At 47.3% G+C, this 15,216-nt stretch overlaps 2 protein-coding genes across 2 annotated transcripts in view; one reads left to right on the top strand and one right to left on the bottom strand.

Annotated features, from left to right (window-relative positions):
- The window catches only part of LOC140398733 (syncytin-A-like), a 70,549-nt gene that overhangs the window by 3,657 nt on the left and 51,676 nt on the right, over positions 1–15,216 (top strand). The window lies entirely within an intron of this gene.
- Positions 13,258–15,216, bottom strand: part of LOC140398666 (NACHT, LRR and PYD domains-containing protein 1a-like) — a 121,108-nt gene continuing 119,149 nt past the window's right edge. The window contains exon 12 of the mRNA XM_072487674.1: positions 13,258–13,889. Within this exon, the coding sequence (XP_072343775.1) occupies positions 13,417–13,889 (473 nt within the window). The 3' untranslated portion in view covers positions 13,258–13,416. The remainder of the gene's footprint in view (positions 13,890–15,216) is intronic.

Raw genomic sequence — 15,216 nt, 5'->3', positions numbered from 1 at the left:
TGAGCTGGGCCAAGCAGAAGCGGGTGGTGCAGTGGGCTGGAGCTGGTATACGTGTATACCAGGACTTTACGGTGGAGCTGGCAAGGAGGCGGGCTGCCTTCAACCGGGTGAAGAGGGCACTGTACATTAGCAAGGTACGGTGCGGCATTGTATATCCAGCGAAGCTGAGGGTGACTTACAAGCTCAGGGACTTTTATTTTGGAACGGCGGAAGCAGCGGAGGAGTTTGCGAAAGCAGAAGGACTGTGGCAGAACTGACAACTTGAGGAATGGCCATGTGCCGATGTAACCTCATGACTGTATTTTCTTCTTTTTTGTATCACTGCGCGCGGGTGTAGAGGCTAAAGGAGCCAATGTGGTATATATTTGGACAAGGGAAGGGACGGGACTTTCACTCAAAATGAGGGTTCTTTGGGGTGTAGGTGGATATGTGGGGTTTGTGTGCTAAAAGGGGATCTTTGGGCTTTCCTAGGGCCGGGCAAGTGGGAAAGGCACCCGGGCGGGGGCCTCCATACTGGCCGGTTTAAGCCGGCCAGTGAACGGGAGTGAGGTGAGGGGAGGGGCTGCGGCCATCGGAGCCTGGCAGAACAGGGTCCGAGTGGTCTAGCCGGGGTGGAAAGTTGGGGGGAAGGAACCGAGGTTGGGAGGAGGAGTTTTACAAGAAGCAGTGGACGGGTGGAGCTGGAGACTTGGGGTGGGAGGGGGGGGGGGGGAAAGCTGTGTAAGATTAAGGGTGACTACGGGTAATCCCTGATTCCTTTTTGTCATTTGTTTATGTAAACATGCGGGTTGAGGTTTGGGGGTTGGTGGGTGGATGGGATCGTTGTTATTATGGGGACTGACATATCTTGCTGATTATTGTTTATTGTTGATGGATGTAAATGTGGGAGAAAATGTGAAAAAGGAGAATAAAAAAATTAAAAAAAAAAAGAAATACCATAGCATAGAAGGCTGTGGACCAAGTGCTGGAAAAAGGGATTGGAATAGATAGGTGCTTGTCACGATCGCAGTCACGATGGGCCAAAGGGTCTCTTTTTGTGCTGTAAAACTGTTTGACTCTAAAGGTATGGATCTGCATTTAAGTAGCAGATGACCTCTGGCAGAGAAGCACCGTCCTCTTATTGAGTAGAATGGCTACACCCTTAGCTCTCATCCCGCAGCATGAATGGTAGGTCTGTCCCACCCAGCCCCATTCTTACCTGCAGTCGGTCCTTCTCCCTCAGGTGTGTCTCTTGGAGGAAGACTATGTCGGCCTTCATACTGTTCAGGTGGACAAAGACTCTAGATCTTTTCACTGGGCCATTCCAGGTGACAATTCTGATGGGGGGGGGGGTTTCTGTCCCCCACTCCTGCAGGGTCAACCATATTTACCTTGTGGATGAGCCCCTGCGCTCCGGGGTTTCCCTTTGTCCATGGGCCACCCAAGATGCCCATCAACTATGTGTACGCCATATGGGTGATCCCCTGCACTACAGGGTTTCCCTTCCAGGTGGCTGTTTGCGGTGCCTTTGTGATCCTTGCTGCCATAGAACATAGAAAAATACAGCACAGAACAGGCCCTTCGGCCCACAATGTTGTGCCGAACGTTTGTCCTAGATTAATCATAGATTATCATTGAATTTACAGTGCAGAAGGAGGCCATCCGGCCCATTGAGTCTGCACCGGCTCACGGAAAGAGCACCCCACCCATAGTCAACACCTCCACCCAACACTAAGGGCAATTTTAGACACTAAGGGCAATTTATCATGGCCAATCCACCTAACCTGCACATCTTTGGACTGTGGGAGGAAACCGGAGCACCCGGAGGAAACCCACACAGACACGGGGAGGATGTGCAGACTCCACACAGACAGTGACCCAAGCCGGAATCGAACCTGGGACCCTGGAGCTGTGAAGCAATTGTGCTATCCACAATGCTACCGTGCTGCCCTTAAGAACAAATAAATTTACACTATATCATTTTACAGTAATCCATGTACCTATCCAATAGCTGCTTGAAGGTCCCTAATGTTTCCGACTCAACTACTTCCACAGGAAGTGCATTCCATGCCCCCACTACTCTCTGGGTAAAGAACCTACCTCTGACATCCCCCCTATATCTTCCACCATTCACCTTAAATTTATGTCCCCTTGTAATGGTTTGTTCCACCCGGGGAAAAAGTCTCGGACTGTCTACTCTATCTATTCCCCTGATCATCTTATAAACCTCTATCAAGTCGCCCCTCATCTTCTCCATTCTAATGAGAAAAGGCTTAGCACCCTCAACCTTTCCTCGCAAGACCTACTCTCCATTCCAGGCAACATCCTGGTAAATCTCCTTTGCACCTTTTCCAAAGCTTCCACATCCTTCCTAAAATGAGGCGACCAGAACTGTACACAGTACTCCAAATGTGGCCTTACCAAAGTTTTGTACAGCTGCATCATCACCTCACGGCTCTTAAATTCAATCCCTCCGTTATTGAACGCTAGCACACCATAGGCCTTCTTTACAGCTCTATCCACTTGAGTGGCAACTTTCAAAGATCTATGGAACATAGACCCCAAGATCTCTCTGCTCCTCCACATTGCCAAGAACTCTACCGTTAACCTGTATTCCACATTCATATTTGTCCTTCCAAAATGGACAACCTCACACTTTTCAGGGTTAAACTCCATCTGCCACTTTTCAGCCCAGCTCTGCATCATATCTATGTCTCTTTGCAGCCAACAACAGCCCTTCTCACTATCCACAACTCCACCAATCTTCGTATCATCTGCAAATTTACTGACCCACCCTTCAACTCCCTCATCCAAGTCATTAATGAAAATCACAAACAGCAGAGGACCCAGAACTGATCCCTGCGGTACGCCACTGGTAACTGGGATCCAGGCTGAATATTTGCCATCTACCACCACTCTCTGACTTCTATCGGTTAGCCAGTTCATTATCCAACTGGCCAAATTTCCCACTATTCCATGCCTCCTTACTTTCTGCAGAAGTCTACCATGGGGAACCTTATCAAATGCCTTACTAAAATCCATGTACACTACATCCACTGCTTTACCTCCATCCACATGCTTGGTCACCTCCTCAAAGAATTGTAAGGCAAGACCTACCCCTCACAAATCCGTGCTGACTATCCCTAATCAAGCAGTGTCTTTCCAGAAGCTCAGAAATCCTATCCTTCAGTACCCTTTCCATGACTTTGCCTACCACCGAAGTAAGACTAACTGGCCTGTAATTCCCAGGGTTATCCCTATTCCCTTTTTTGAACAGGGGCACGACATTCGCCACTCTCCAATCCCCTAGTACCACCCCTGTTGATAGTGAGGACGAAAAGATCATTGCCAACGGCTCTGCAATTTCATCTCTTGCTTCCCATAGAATCAAAGAACAAACAAACAAAGAACAAAGAAATGTACAACACAGGAACAGGCCCTTCGGCCCTCCAAGCCCGTGCCGACCATGCTGCCCGACTAAACTACAATCTTCTACACTTCCTGGGTCCGTATCCCTCTATTCCCATCCTATTCATGTATTTGTCAAGATGCCCCTAAAAAGTCACTATCGTCCCTCCTCCGGTAGCGAGTTCCAGGCACCCACTACCCTCTGCGTAAAAAAACTTGCCTCGTACATCTACTCTAAACCTTGCCCCTCTCACCTTAAACCTATGTCCCCTAGTAATTGACCCCTCTACCCCGGGGAAAAGCCTCTGACTATCCACTCTGTCTATGCCCCTCATAATTTTGTAGACCTCTATCAGGTCACCCCTCAACCTCCGTTGTTCCAGTGAGAACAAACTGAGTTTATTCAACCGCTCCTCATAGCTAATGCCCTCCATACCAGGCAACATTCTGGTAAATCTCTTCTGCACCCTCTCTAAAGCCTCCACATCCTTCTGGTAGTGTGGCGACCAGAATTGAACACTATACTCCAAGTGTGGCCTAACTAAGGTTCTATACAGCTGCAACATGACTTGCCAATTCTTATACTCAATGCCCCGGCCAATGAAGGCAAGCATGCCGTATGCCTTCTTGACTACCTTCTCCACCTGTGTTGCCCCTTTCAGTGACCTGTGGACCTGTGCTCCTAGATCTCTTTGACTTTCAATACTCTTGAGGGTTCTACCATTCATTGTATATTCCCTACCTGCATTAGACCTTCCAAAATGCATTACCTCACATTTGTCCGGATTAAACTCCATCTGCCATCTCTCCGCCAAGTCTCCAAACAATCTAAATCCTGCTGTATCCTCTGACAGTCCTCATCGCTATCCGCAATTCCACCAACCTTTGTGTCGGCTGCAAACTTACTAATCAGACCAGTTACATTTTCCTCCAAATCATTTATATATACTACAAAGAGCAAAATTCCCAGCACTGATCCCTGTGGAACACCACTGGTCACAGCCCTCCAATTAGAAAAGCATCCTTCCATTGCTACTCTCTGCCTTCTATGACCTAGCCAGTTCTGTATCTACCTTGCCAGCTCACCCCTGATCCCATGTGACTTCACCTTTTGTACTAGTCTACCATGAGGGACCTTGTCAAAGGCCTTACTGAAGTCCATATAGACAAGATCCACTGCCCTACCTGCATCAATCATCTTAGTGACCTCCTCGAAAAACTCTATCAAGTTCGTGAGACACGACCTCCCCTTCACAAAACCATGCTGCCTCTCACTAATACGTCCATTTGCTTCCAAATGGGAGTAGATCCTGTCTCGAAGAATTCTCTCCAGTAATTTCCCTACCACTGAAGTAAGGCTCACCGGCCTGTAGTTCCCTGGATTATCCTTGCTACCCTTCTTAAACAGAGGAACAACATTGGCTATTCTCCAGTCCTCCGGGACATCCCCTGAAGACAGCGAGGATCCAAAGATTACTGTCAAGGCCTCAGCAATTTCCTCTCCAGCCTCCTTCAGTATTCTGGGGTAGATCGCATCAGGCCCTGGGGACTTATCTACCTTAATATTTTTTAAGACAGCCAACACCTCGTCTTTTTGGATCTCAATGTGACCCAGGCTATCTACACACCCTTCTCCAGACTCAACATCGACCAATTTCTTCTCTTTGGTGAATACTGATGCAAAGTATTCATTTAGTACCTCACCCACTTCCTCTGGCTCCACACATAGATTCCCTTGCCGATCCTTCAGTGGGCCAACCCTTTCCCTGGCTACCCTCTTGATTTTTATGTACGTGTAAAAAGCCTTGGGATTTTCCTTAACCCTATTTGCCAATGACTTTTCGTGACCCCTTCTAGCCCTCCTGACTCCTTGCTTAAGTTCTTTCCTACTTTCCTTATATTCCACGCAGGCTTCGTCTGTTCCCAGCCTTCAAAACCCTCACAAATGCCTCCTTTTTCTTTTTGACGAGGCCTACAATATCTCTCGTTATCCAAGGTTCCCGAAAATTGCCGTATTTATCCTTCTTCCTCACAGGAACATGCCGGTCCTGAATTCCTTTCAACTGACACTTGAAAGCCTCCCACATGTCAGATGTTGATTTGCCCTCAAACATCCGCCCCCAATCTATGTTCTTCAGTTCCCGCCTAATATTGTTATAATTAGTCTTCCCCCAATTTAGCACATTCATCCTAGGACCACTCTTATCCTTGTCCACCAGTACTTTAAAACTTACTGAATTGTGGTCACTGTTACCGAAATGCTCCCCTACTGAAACATTTACCACCTGGCCGGGCTCATTCCCCAATACCAGGTCCAGTACCGCCCCTTCCCTAGTTGGACTGTCTACATATTGTTTTAAGAAGCCCTCCTGGATGCTCCTTACAAACTCCACCCCGTCTAAGCCCCTGGCACTAAGTGAGTCCCAGTCAATATTGGGGAAGTTGAAATCTCCCATCACCACAGCTCTGTTGTTCTTACTCTTTTCCAAAATCTGTCTACCTATCTGCTCCTCTATCTCCCGCTGGCTGTTGGGAGGCCTGTAGTAAACCCCCAACATTGTGACTGCACCCTTCTTATTCCTGATCTCTACCCATATAGCCTCACTGCCCTCTGAGGTGTCCTCCCGCAGTACAGCTGTGATATTCTCCCTAACCAGTAGCGCAACTCCGCCTCCCCTTTTACATCCCCCTCTATCCCGCCTGAAACATCTAAATCCTGGAACGTTTATCTGCCAATCCTACCCTTCCCTCAACCAGGTCTCTGTAATGGCAACAACATCATAGTTCCAAGTACTAATCCAAGCTCTAAGTTCATCTGCCTTACCCGTAATACTTCTTGCATTAAAACATATGCACTTCAGGCCACCAGACCCGCTGTGTTCAGCAACTTCTCCCTGTCTGCTCTGCCTCAGAGCGCCACTGTCCCTATTCCCTAGTTCTCCCCAATGCTCTCACCTTCTGACCTATTGCTCCCGTACCCCCCTGCCATACTAGTTTAAACCCTCCCGTATGACACTAGCAAACCTCGCGGCCAGGATATTTATGCCTCTCCGGTTTAGATGCAACCCGTCCTTCTTATATAGGTCACACCTGCCCCGGAAGAGCTCCCAGTGGTCCAGATAACGGAAACCCTCCCTCCTACACCAGCTGTTTAGCCACGTGTTTAGCTGCTCTATCTTCCTATTTCTAGCCTCACTGGCACGTGGCACAGGGAGTAATCCCGAGATTACAACCCTAGAGGTCCTGTCTTTTAACTTTCTGCCTCGCTCCCTGAACTCCTGCTGAAGGACCTCATGCCCCTTCCTGCCTATGTCGTTAGTACCAATATGTACAACGACCTCTGCCTGTTTGCCCTCCCCCTTCAGGATGCCCTCTATCCGTTCGGAGACATCCTGGACCCTGGCACCAGGGAGGCAACATACCATCCTGGAGTCTCTTTCACGTCCACAGAAGCGCCTATCTGTGCCCCTGACTATCGAGTCCCCTATTACTATTGCTCTTCTGCGCTTTGACCCTCCCTTCTGAACATCAGAGCCAGCCATGGTGCCACTGCTCTGGCTGCTGCTGTTTTCCCCTGATAGGCTATCCCCCCGACAGTATCCAAAGGGATATACCTGTTTGAGAGGGGGACAACCACAGGGGATTCCTGCGCTGACTGCCTGCCCTTTCTGGTGGTCACCCATTTCTCTGCCTGCACCTTGGGTGTGACCACATTTATATAACTGCGATCTATGACGCTTTCCGCCACCTGCATGCTCCTAAGTGCATCCAATTGCTGCTCCAACTGAACCATGCGGTCTGTGAGGAGCTCCAGTTGGGTGCACTTTCTGCAGATGAAGCCATCCGGGACGCTGGAAGCCACCCGGACCTGCCACATCTCACAGTCCGAGCACTGCACCCCTCTAACTGACATTGCGTCAATTAATGAAAATTAAAAGTTAAAAATTAAAAAATATATATTTTAAAAAAATGTTTTTCAAAGTTACTGTTAACTATCTGTTTCCTAGCACTAGATTTCTAATATAAATGCGAAAGCTAAATATAGTACTCTCCGATCTCTGGCTTAGATACCCCTTTAAATTATAATTAAGTAATTATGTTTAATTAGTTACCAATGCTTAATTTTTTTAATTTAGTGTAGATTCCCAACCAGCCACTCAGGTCACAGCTTTTCTGTGATGTCACTTCAGTTTCCCCCCGACACACACAATTTGAAAAAGGTATAAAAGTAAAAATGAGTAAAAATCACTTACTTACCTTCTTACCTTCTGAGTGTCTTAGATGTTCTCAGGTTCTCTCCCTGACAGAGACTGCTCCTCCTCCTCCGAACGGCTCCCGAAACTAGGCCGCGATCTTTTAAAATCTCCGCTCTGACTCGCAGCTCCTGCGCTTTTTAAATCTCCCGCACTGTTTTCAATGTCCCGGCTCACTCACCTCTCGCGCTGTTTTCAATGTCCCGGCTCACTCACCTCCCGCGCTGTTTTCAATGTCCCGCCTCACTCACCTCCCACGCTGTTTTCAATGTCCCGGCTCACTCACCTCTCGCGCTGTTTTCACTGTCCCGGCTCACTCACCTACCGCGCTGTTTTCAATGTACCGGCTCACTCACCTCTCGCGCTGTTTTCAATGTCCCGGCTCACTCAGCTCCCGCGCTGTTTTCAATGTCCCGGCTCACTCAGCTCCCGCACTGTTTTCAATGTCCCGGCTCACTCAGCTCCCGCGCTGTTTTCACTGTCCCGGCTCACTCACCTGTCGCGCTGTTTTATCCTTGGATATATCCCGTCAGGCCCGGGGGACTTGTCTATCCTCGAGTTTTTCAAAATGCCCTACACATCTTCCTTCCTAACAAGTATTTCCTCGAGCTTACCAGTCTGTTTCACACTGTCCTCTCCAACAATATGGCCCCTCTCATTTGTAAATACAGAAGAAAAGTACTCGTTCAAGACCTCTCCTATCTCTTCAGACTCCATACACAATCTCCCGCTACTGTCCTTGATCGGCTCTAGTCATTCTCATATTTCTCACATGTGTAAAAGGCCTTGGGGTTTTCCTTGATCCTACCCGCCAAAGATTGTCCATGCCCTCTCTTAGCTCTCCCAATCCCTTTCTTCAGTTCCCTCCTGGCTATCTTGTATCCCTCCAACGCCCTGTCTGAACCTTGTTTCCTCAGCCTTACATAAGTCTCCTTTTTCCTCTTAACAAGACATTCAACCTCTCTTGTCAACCATGGTTCCCTCACTCGACCATCTCTTCCCTGCCTGACAGGGACATACATATCAAGGACACGTAGTACCTGTTCCTTGAACAAGTTCCACATTTCACTTGTATCCTTCCCTGACAGCCTATGTTCCCAACTTATGCACTTCAATTCTATTCTGACAACATCGTATTTACCCTTCCCCCAATTGTAAACCTTGCCCTGTTGCACGCACCTATCCCTCTCCATTACTAAAGTGAAAGTCACAGAATTGTGGTCACTATCTCCAAAATGCACCCCCACCAACAAATCTATCACTTGCCCTGGTTCATTACCAAGTACTAAATCCAATATTGCCCCTCCTCTGGTTGGAAAATCTACATACTGTGTTAGAAAAGCTTGCTGGACACACTGCACAAACACCACCCCATCCAAACTATTTGATCTAAAGAGTTTCCACTCAATGTTTGGGAAGTTAAAGTCACCCATGACTGCTACCCTGTGACTTCTGCACCTTTCCAAAATCTGTTTCCCAATCTGTTCCTCCACATCTCTGCTACTAATGGAGGGCCTATAGAAAACTCCTAACAAGGTGACTGCTCCTTTCCTATTTCTGACTTCAACCCATACTGCCTCAGTAGGCTGATACTCCTCGAACTGCCTTTCTGCAGCTGTTATACTATCTCTAATTAACAATGCCACCCCCCCCCCCCCACCTCTTTTACCACCCTCCCTAATCTTATTGGAACATCTATAACCAGGGACCTCCAACAACCATTTCTGCCCCTCTTCTATCCAAGTTTCCGTGATAGCCACCACATCGTAGTCCCAAGTACCGATCCATGCCTTAAGTTCACCCACCTTATTCCTGATGCTTCTTGCGTTGAAGTACACACACTTCAACCCATCTCCGTGCCTGCAAGTACTCTCCTTTGTCAGTGTTCCCTTCCCCACTGCTTCATTACACGCTTTGGCGTCCTACATATCGGCTACCTTAGTTGCTGGACTACAAATCCGGTTCCCATTCCCCTGCCAAATTAGTTTAAACCCTCCTGAAGAGTACTAGAAAACCTCCCTCCCAGGATATTGGTGCCCCTCTGGTTCAGATGCAACCCGTCCTGCTTGTACAGGTCCCACCTTCCCCAGAATGCGCTCCAATTATCCAAATACCTGAAGCCCTCCCTCCTACACCATTCCTGCAGCCACGTGTTCAGCTGCACTCTCTCCCTATTCCTAGCCTCGCTATCACGTGGCACCGGCAACAAACCAGAGATGACAACTCTGTCTGTCCTGGCTTTTAACTTCCAGCCTAACTCCCTGAACTAATTTATTACCTCCACACCCCTTTTCCTACCACGACTTCTGGCTGCTCCCCCTCCCCCTTAAGGATCCTGAAGACACAGTCCGAGACATCCCTGGCCCTGGCACCCGGGAGGCAACATACCTTCCGGGAGTCTCGCTCGTGACCACAGAATCTCCTATCCATTCCCCTAACCATTGAATCTCCTACTACTATTGCTTTTCTATTCTCCCCCTTCCCTTCTGAGCCCCAGAGCCAGACTTAGTGCCAGAGACCTGGCCGCTAAGGCCTTCCCCCAGTAGGTCCCATTCCCCCCCCCAACAGCATCCGAAATGGTACACTTGTTTTGAAGGGGAACGGCCACGAGGGATCCATGCACTGTCTGCCAGTTTGGTTTTTTTCCCCTGACTGTAACCCAGCTATTCTTGTCCTGTACCTTGGGTGTGGTTACCTCCCTGTAACTCTTCTCTATCACCCCCTCTGCCTCGCGGATGATCCGAAGTTCATCCAGCTTCAGCTCCAGTTCCCTAACACGGTCTTTGAGGAGCTGGAGTTGGGTGCACTTCCCGCAGGTATAGTCAGCGGAGACACTGGTGGTATCCCTCACCAGCCACATCCTACAGGAGGAGCATGCAACTGGCCTAGCCTCCATCCCCTCTTACCTTACAGAATATAGCTGCCCTGTGGACCAACTGGATCTCCGCCCTCCGGCTCTGCTCCCAGTCAGCTGCACTCTCTGTAAACTGCTGGCTCTCTTCTCACTCTTTGCGGAAATGTAGGAAACAAAATGAAAGGAGCACCTTACTCCCGCCTCACCTAACTCCCACAGTCACCAAACTCTCACTATAGCACTCAATTGCACCAAATTCAGCACTCAGTGCAAACAAAGTCTGCATTGTCGGGGATCACTTTTATACTGTGAATCTAGCCTCTGAAAACTGGCCTAATCCAATTAACTAATTAACAAGCTCCAGCTGCAAGTGCCTACAAGTAGAAGCTTTGTTTAAAGCTGATTGAAAATTCACCTTCTTCTAAACCAAACAACAATTTTTAAGTTAATTAACTAAATAAAAGAAAGACTAGACTTTAGATAAAAATGAAGCTTTATATTCCCTCAGTCACCAAACTCTCACTATAGCACTCAAATGCACCAAATTCAGCACTCAGTGCAAACCATGTGCGATCTGTCATAGGCAGCCTAGCGCCCTTCTCCCCATCCCTTTGTTATCCTGCTGGGACTGGTTCTCTCTCCCTTCCCCCTTGAGTGACCCCATTTTACACCCCCCCCCTCCGTTTACCCTCCTTGATACCCCCCTCGATACCCCCCTTTTGTCGTGTTCTAACCCCCCCGGGCACTCTCACCTCAACGGGAGATGTGCCGCGGTCCCCCCCCCCACCTCGCTTATACTTCCTGGTGCTAGCTTACCCGCTAGGATGGCGGCCCCACTCCTCAGGTCGATCTGTACCTCCCCCCGACCGCTGAGTGTCTGTTCCCCCTTCCTCCTCCTCACCCCTCTTGCACCGTGCTGCTCATGCCCCCTTCCTTCTGATACTTAGCTCCACCGTGCAAACAGTTTCTCAATGTCCCAATATGTTAGGGTTTTTGGATCTTTGCTGGTTCTGTCACTGTCTTCCCAGCACATGTTTTTGGACAAATTTGTCCATGTCCACCAGTGCGGTAAAGTAATATTCCCTACCCTGGAAGGTAACCCAGAGCTTGGCTGAGTACTGCATTCCGAACTTCACCTTGTTCTTATAAAATCTTGCCTTGGTTTGTTGAATTCTGCCCGATGCTTGGCCAGGTATGCCCCAATGTCTTGGTGTACCCTGATCAAATGTCCCTCCCAGTTGCAGGACCATGTCTGTCTGGCCCAGTTCAGGATTCTTTCCCGGTTTTGGCACCGGTGCAGCTTCGCGATGATGGCCCTCGGTTGTTCCCCAGCCTTGGACTTTGGCCAAAGTGACCTGTGGGTTCTGTCTACTTCTGGCAGCTTGGGGATGCTCCCAATGGTTTAGCACACTGGGCTAAATAGCTGGCTCTTAAAGCAGACCTAGGCAGGCCAGCAGCATGGTTCAATTCCCGTACCAGCCTCCCCGAACAGGCGCTGGAATGTGGCGACTAGGTGCTTTTCACAGTAACTTCATTGAAGTCTACTTGTGACAATAAGCGATTTTCATTTCATTAAGGGGCTGGTTTAGCACAGTGGGCCAAACAACTGGCTTGTGATGCAGACCGAGGCCAGCAGCGCGGGTTCAATTCCCGTACCGGCCTCCCCGAACAGGCGCCGGAATGTAGCGACTAGGGGCTTGTCACAGTAACTTCATTGAAGTCTACTTGTGACAATAAGTGATTATTATATTATTATTATTTTTTCCCACCAGGTAACCCAGCATTTGGGCCACATATTCTGTGCGGTTCCTGCCCTCGGTTCCCTCTGGTAGATCCAATATGCAGAGGTTCTGGCGATTCATTTTCCTTACCCTTGACCTTTCCCCTTAGCGTCCCTTGTGTCACCAACAACCTTGCCACCTCTGTCTCTAATGCGGTGATCCAGTTGCACTGGTCTGTCAAGGCCTTCTCTAGCTCCCTTATCATTGCGTCCTTCGTCTCCAGCCGCCTTTCCGCCTTTTCAGAGCCATTTACAGGGCGTTCAGCGCCTCTGCCACCCGCACCTTGACCGTTGCCCTCATCTCCATCTTAATGCCTCCTTGAGCTCTTGGAATACCTGTGTGAGGAACTCCCTCCATCTTTCCATTGGGGGGAGCGGAGTTCTGTGTGCGACCTGGTGGTCCATCTCGTTCAGTTGTGGTCCAGGCCTCGACACTCTGCATGCTTTCTGTCATCTCATTCCTTCTCTCCAGGCTTTTGCTGCCTTTTCTGCCCCTGGGGATGCTGTCATTTGGCATGTCTTGTCCTGATGATGTTGGAGGAGGGTGAGGAGTGTTATCTTCTGATTTTAGCCGGCTATTTTGGGTTTAAAGGTTCTAATTCCAAGTTTTCAGGAGGAGAGCCACCTTTTGTGCGTCCACTCAGGACATCCCTGTTACCGGAAGTTCCCATCATCTATTTCTAAAGAATTAATTAACAATGCAGCTTGATACTTGTTAAAATATGGTCGATAATTTTATTTACATTGCAAGTAACTCAAAATTGAATTCGTTTTTTCTGTTGCACGTTTACTGTACTTAGTTAAGTATTATAAATACTTGGTGTCATTGAACAGACATCACTCTGGTTGAGAGTGCAAACAATAAATCTTAAATTGGATATTTATAACTGAGGGAAATGAAAATTACAAAACTTTTAAAGGCAAATGATTTTTCAATATTTAGGTATGAATTAAACATAAATAATGACCACTGTTGACAGTGCTGCTTTGAAATAGCATTAATAGCATTAAGTGCAGAGTTTATTACTGAGGAGAGGAAACTGGGGAATCTGTTGAGATAAAATTACACTGAAGAACAATGTTTTTCTTTAGTCGACAAAATCTGATCTGCAGATAGCTCCAGCATATACTGTAGTATAATGTTACAAAGAAAATGTATTTGAAAAATTGTGGCCAAGCAGATAACCTACAATCATGCCACTAACCATAAAAAACAAATTAGTAACCCACTTTCTTTCACCCCTGTCATTTTCTTCATTTTGAGACATGCCATCTCCCTGTAAAGAAGCTAAACTCCAGCGTTTTATACAATTGCTGCATAATTTGTCTGAATAATTAAATTCCATGTCATTCACAAAGTAAGGATCATTTTCTAGCAGTGCATTATATAGTTCTTCTTCTGCTTCTTCTCCTCGATTCATTATTAGTTGAATAAGTGCTCTATTTTGTTGTGTATCTGTAATGTGAGAGGCAACTTCATGTTCTTCCTCTATGCTGATCACCTTTTTGGCTCGTAAATGTGACCAGATTGGTTGAGTCATTTTAAGACAACAAATAATTTCCTTTTTGTGTCTTTGAACAAAGACCTCACCTTTCTTCAACTTTTTAAACATGTCTGCAAATAGAAGTACAATTTCAGAAATTTTGAGAAAATATAAATAATTTACAACAAATATAAATTGTGTTTGAAGAATCATATATTATGTGAACAATATTAAAACTTAAATTTTTGTGATTTTGTTTTAGTGGTAATTTTTTTCACTCATTCATGGGTAGTTTGAAAATAGCTTGTGTCGCCTAAGACAAGGGAAGCGGGCTGAAAATCACCTGGATTCTGCCCTGGCTGGTCAGTGAGTGGATTTTTGTTCTGGAAACACAATTCCGATGTAGGGACCAATTCCAGGACCCTCCCCCAAACAACGATAGCGTAGCACCCCCTTCGTGTATTTTTAAGGGATGGCCAGTTAATGGGGATGGAGTGTACACCATTCAATGAAGGATGATGGTTGGATTCCCATCGCTAGAGAAAGCCCTCCAGCCCTTAAGGATCAACTGCTGAAGCAGATAAAAGACTGAGAAAGTGGTGCAACTTGCAATCACCTTCTTAAAGCTAATAACATTTATTCAATTAAAAAACTAGCCACAACTGTGAGAACACCATTATGGAGGGGCTCCCTCTCCATAGTGTTACCTGTAGCCACAGCTGTGGCTATTTATCGGTTGTGGGGGAGAGTTTTTACCAAACCATATGAAGTTTTGATCTGCCGCAGAAAGACCACTGCTTTCATCAGCCATGTTTCGGACATTAAGGGGGTGTGCCTATGGACTGGAAATTGCAGGCTTGTCGACCTCTCGTCCCACCTCCTCCGAGATCTACAATTCTGCCCATCTCTTTTCCTCCTCTTATACATATGAAGCATCACTCCATTCACCCTTAGTTCTTTCTTTTGGGTTATTTTCAAGAGCTTAAAATTGTATCCAGGGTAAATCTGAGGTTTTTATCTCCAGCATTGTACTTAGAGAACTCACTGAAGAGGTTTTTCTAATGTGTGCTTTCACCAGTTTTAGTCTAACCCTTTAGGTCATGGTCTAACTTCTAACTGTACTCTAGAAGTACCTTTCCTTAACTTCTATAAGTTCTGATAAAAAAACGGGTTAAAGGAATATAGGGAACAGGTAGGGAGGTGGATTTGAGACCAGGATGAGATCAGCCATGATCTGATTGAACGGCAGGCTCAAAGTGCTGAATTGCCTCCTTCTGCTCATAATTCCTGTATTCTCTCTCCTCTTAGTTGCTCCTTTCAAGGCTTACTTGGGCAGCACAGTGGGTAGCACTGTTGCTTCACAGCTCCAGGGTCCCAGGTTTGATTCCTGGCTTGGGCCACTGTCTGTGTGGAGTCTGCATGTTCTCCCAGTGTCTGCGTGGGTTTCCTCTGGGTGCT

The sequence above is a fragment of the Scyliorhinus torazame genome, chromosome 1 (genome assembly GCF_047496885.1).
Source record: "Scyliorhinus torazame isolate Kashiwa2021f chromosome 1, sScyTor2.1, whole genome shotgun sequence".
NCBI lineage: Eukaryota > Metazoa > Chordata > Chondrichthyes > Carcharhiniformes > Scyliorhinidae > Scyliorhinus > Scyliorhinus torazame.
This window is presented reverse-complemented; position numbering and strand designations above follow the sequence as displayed.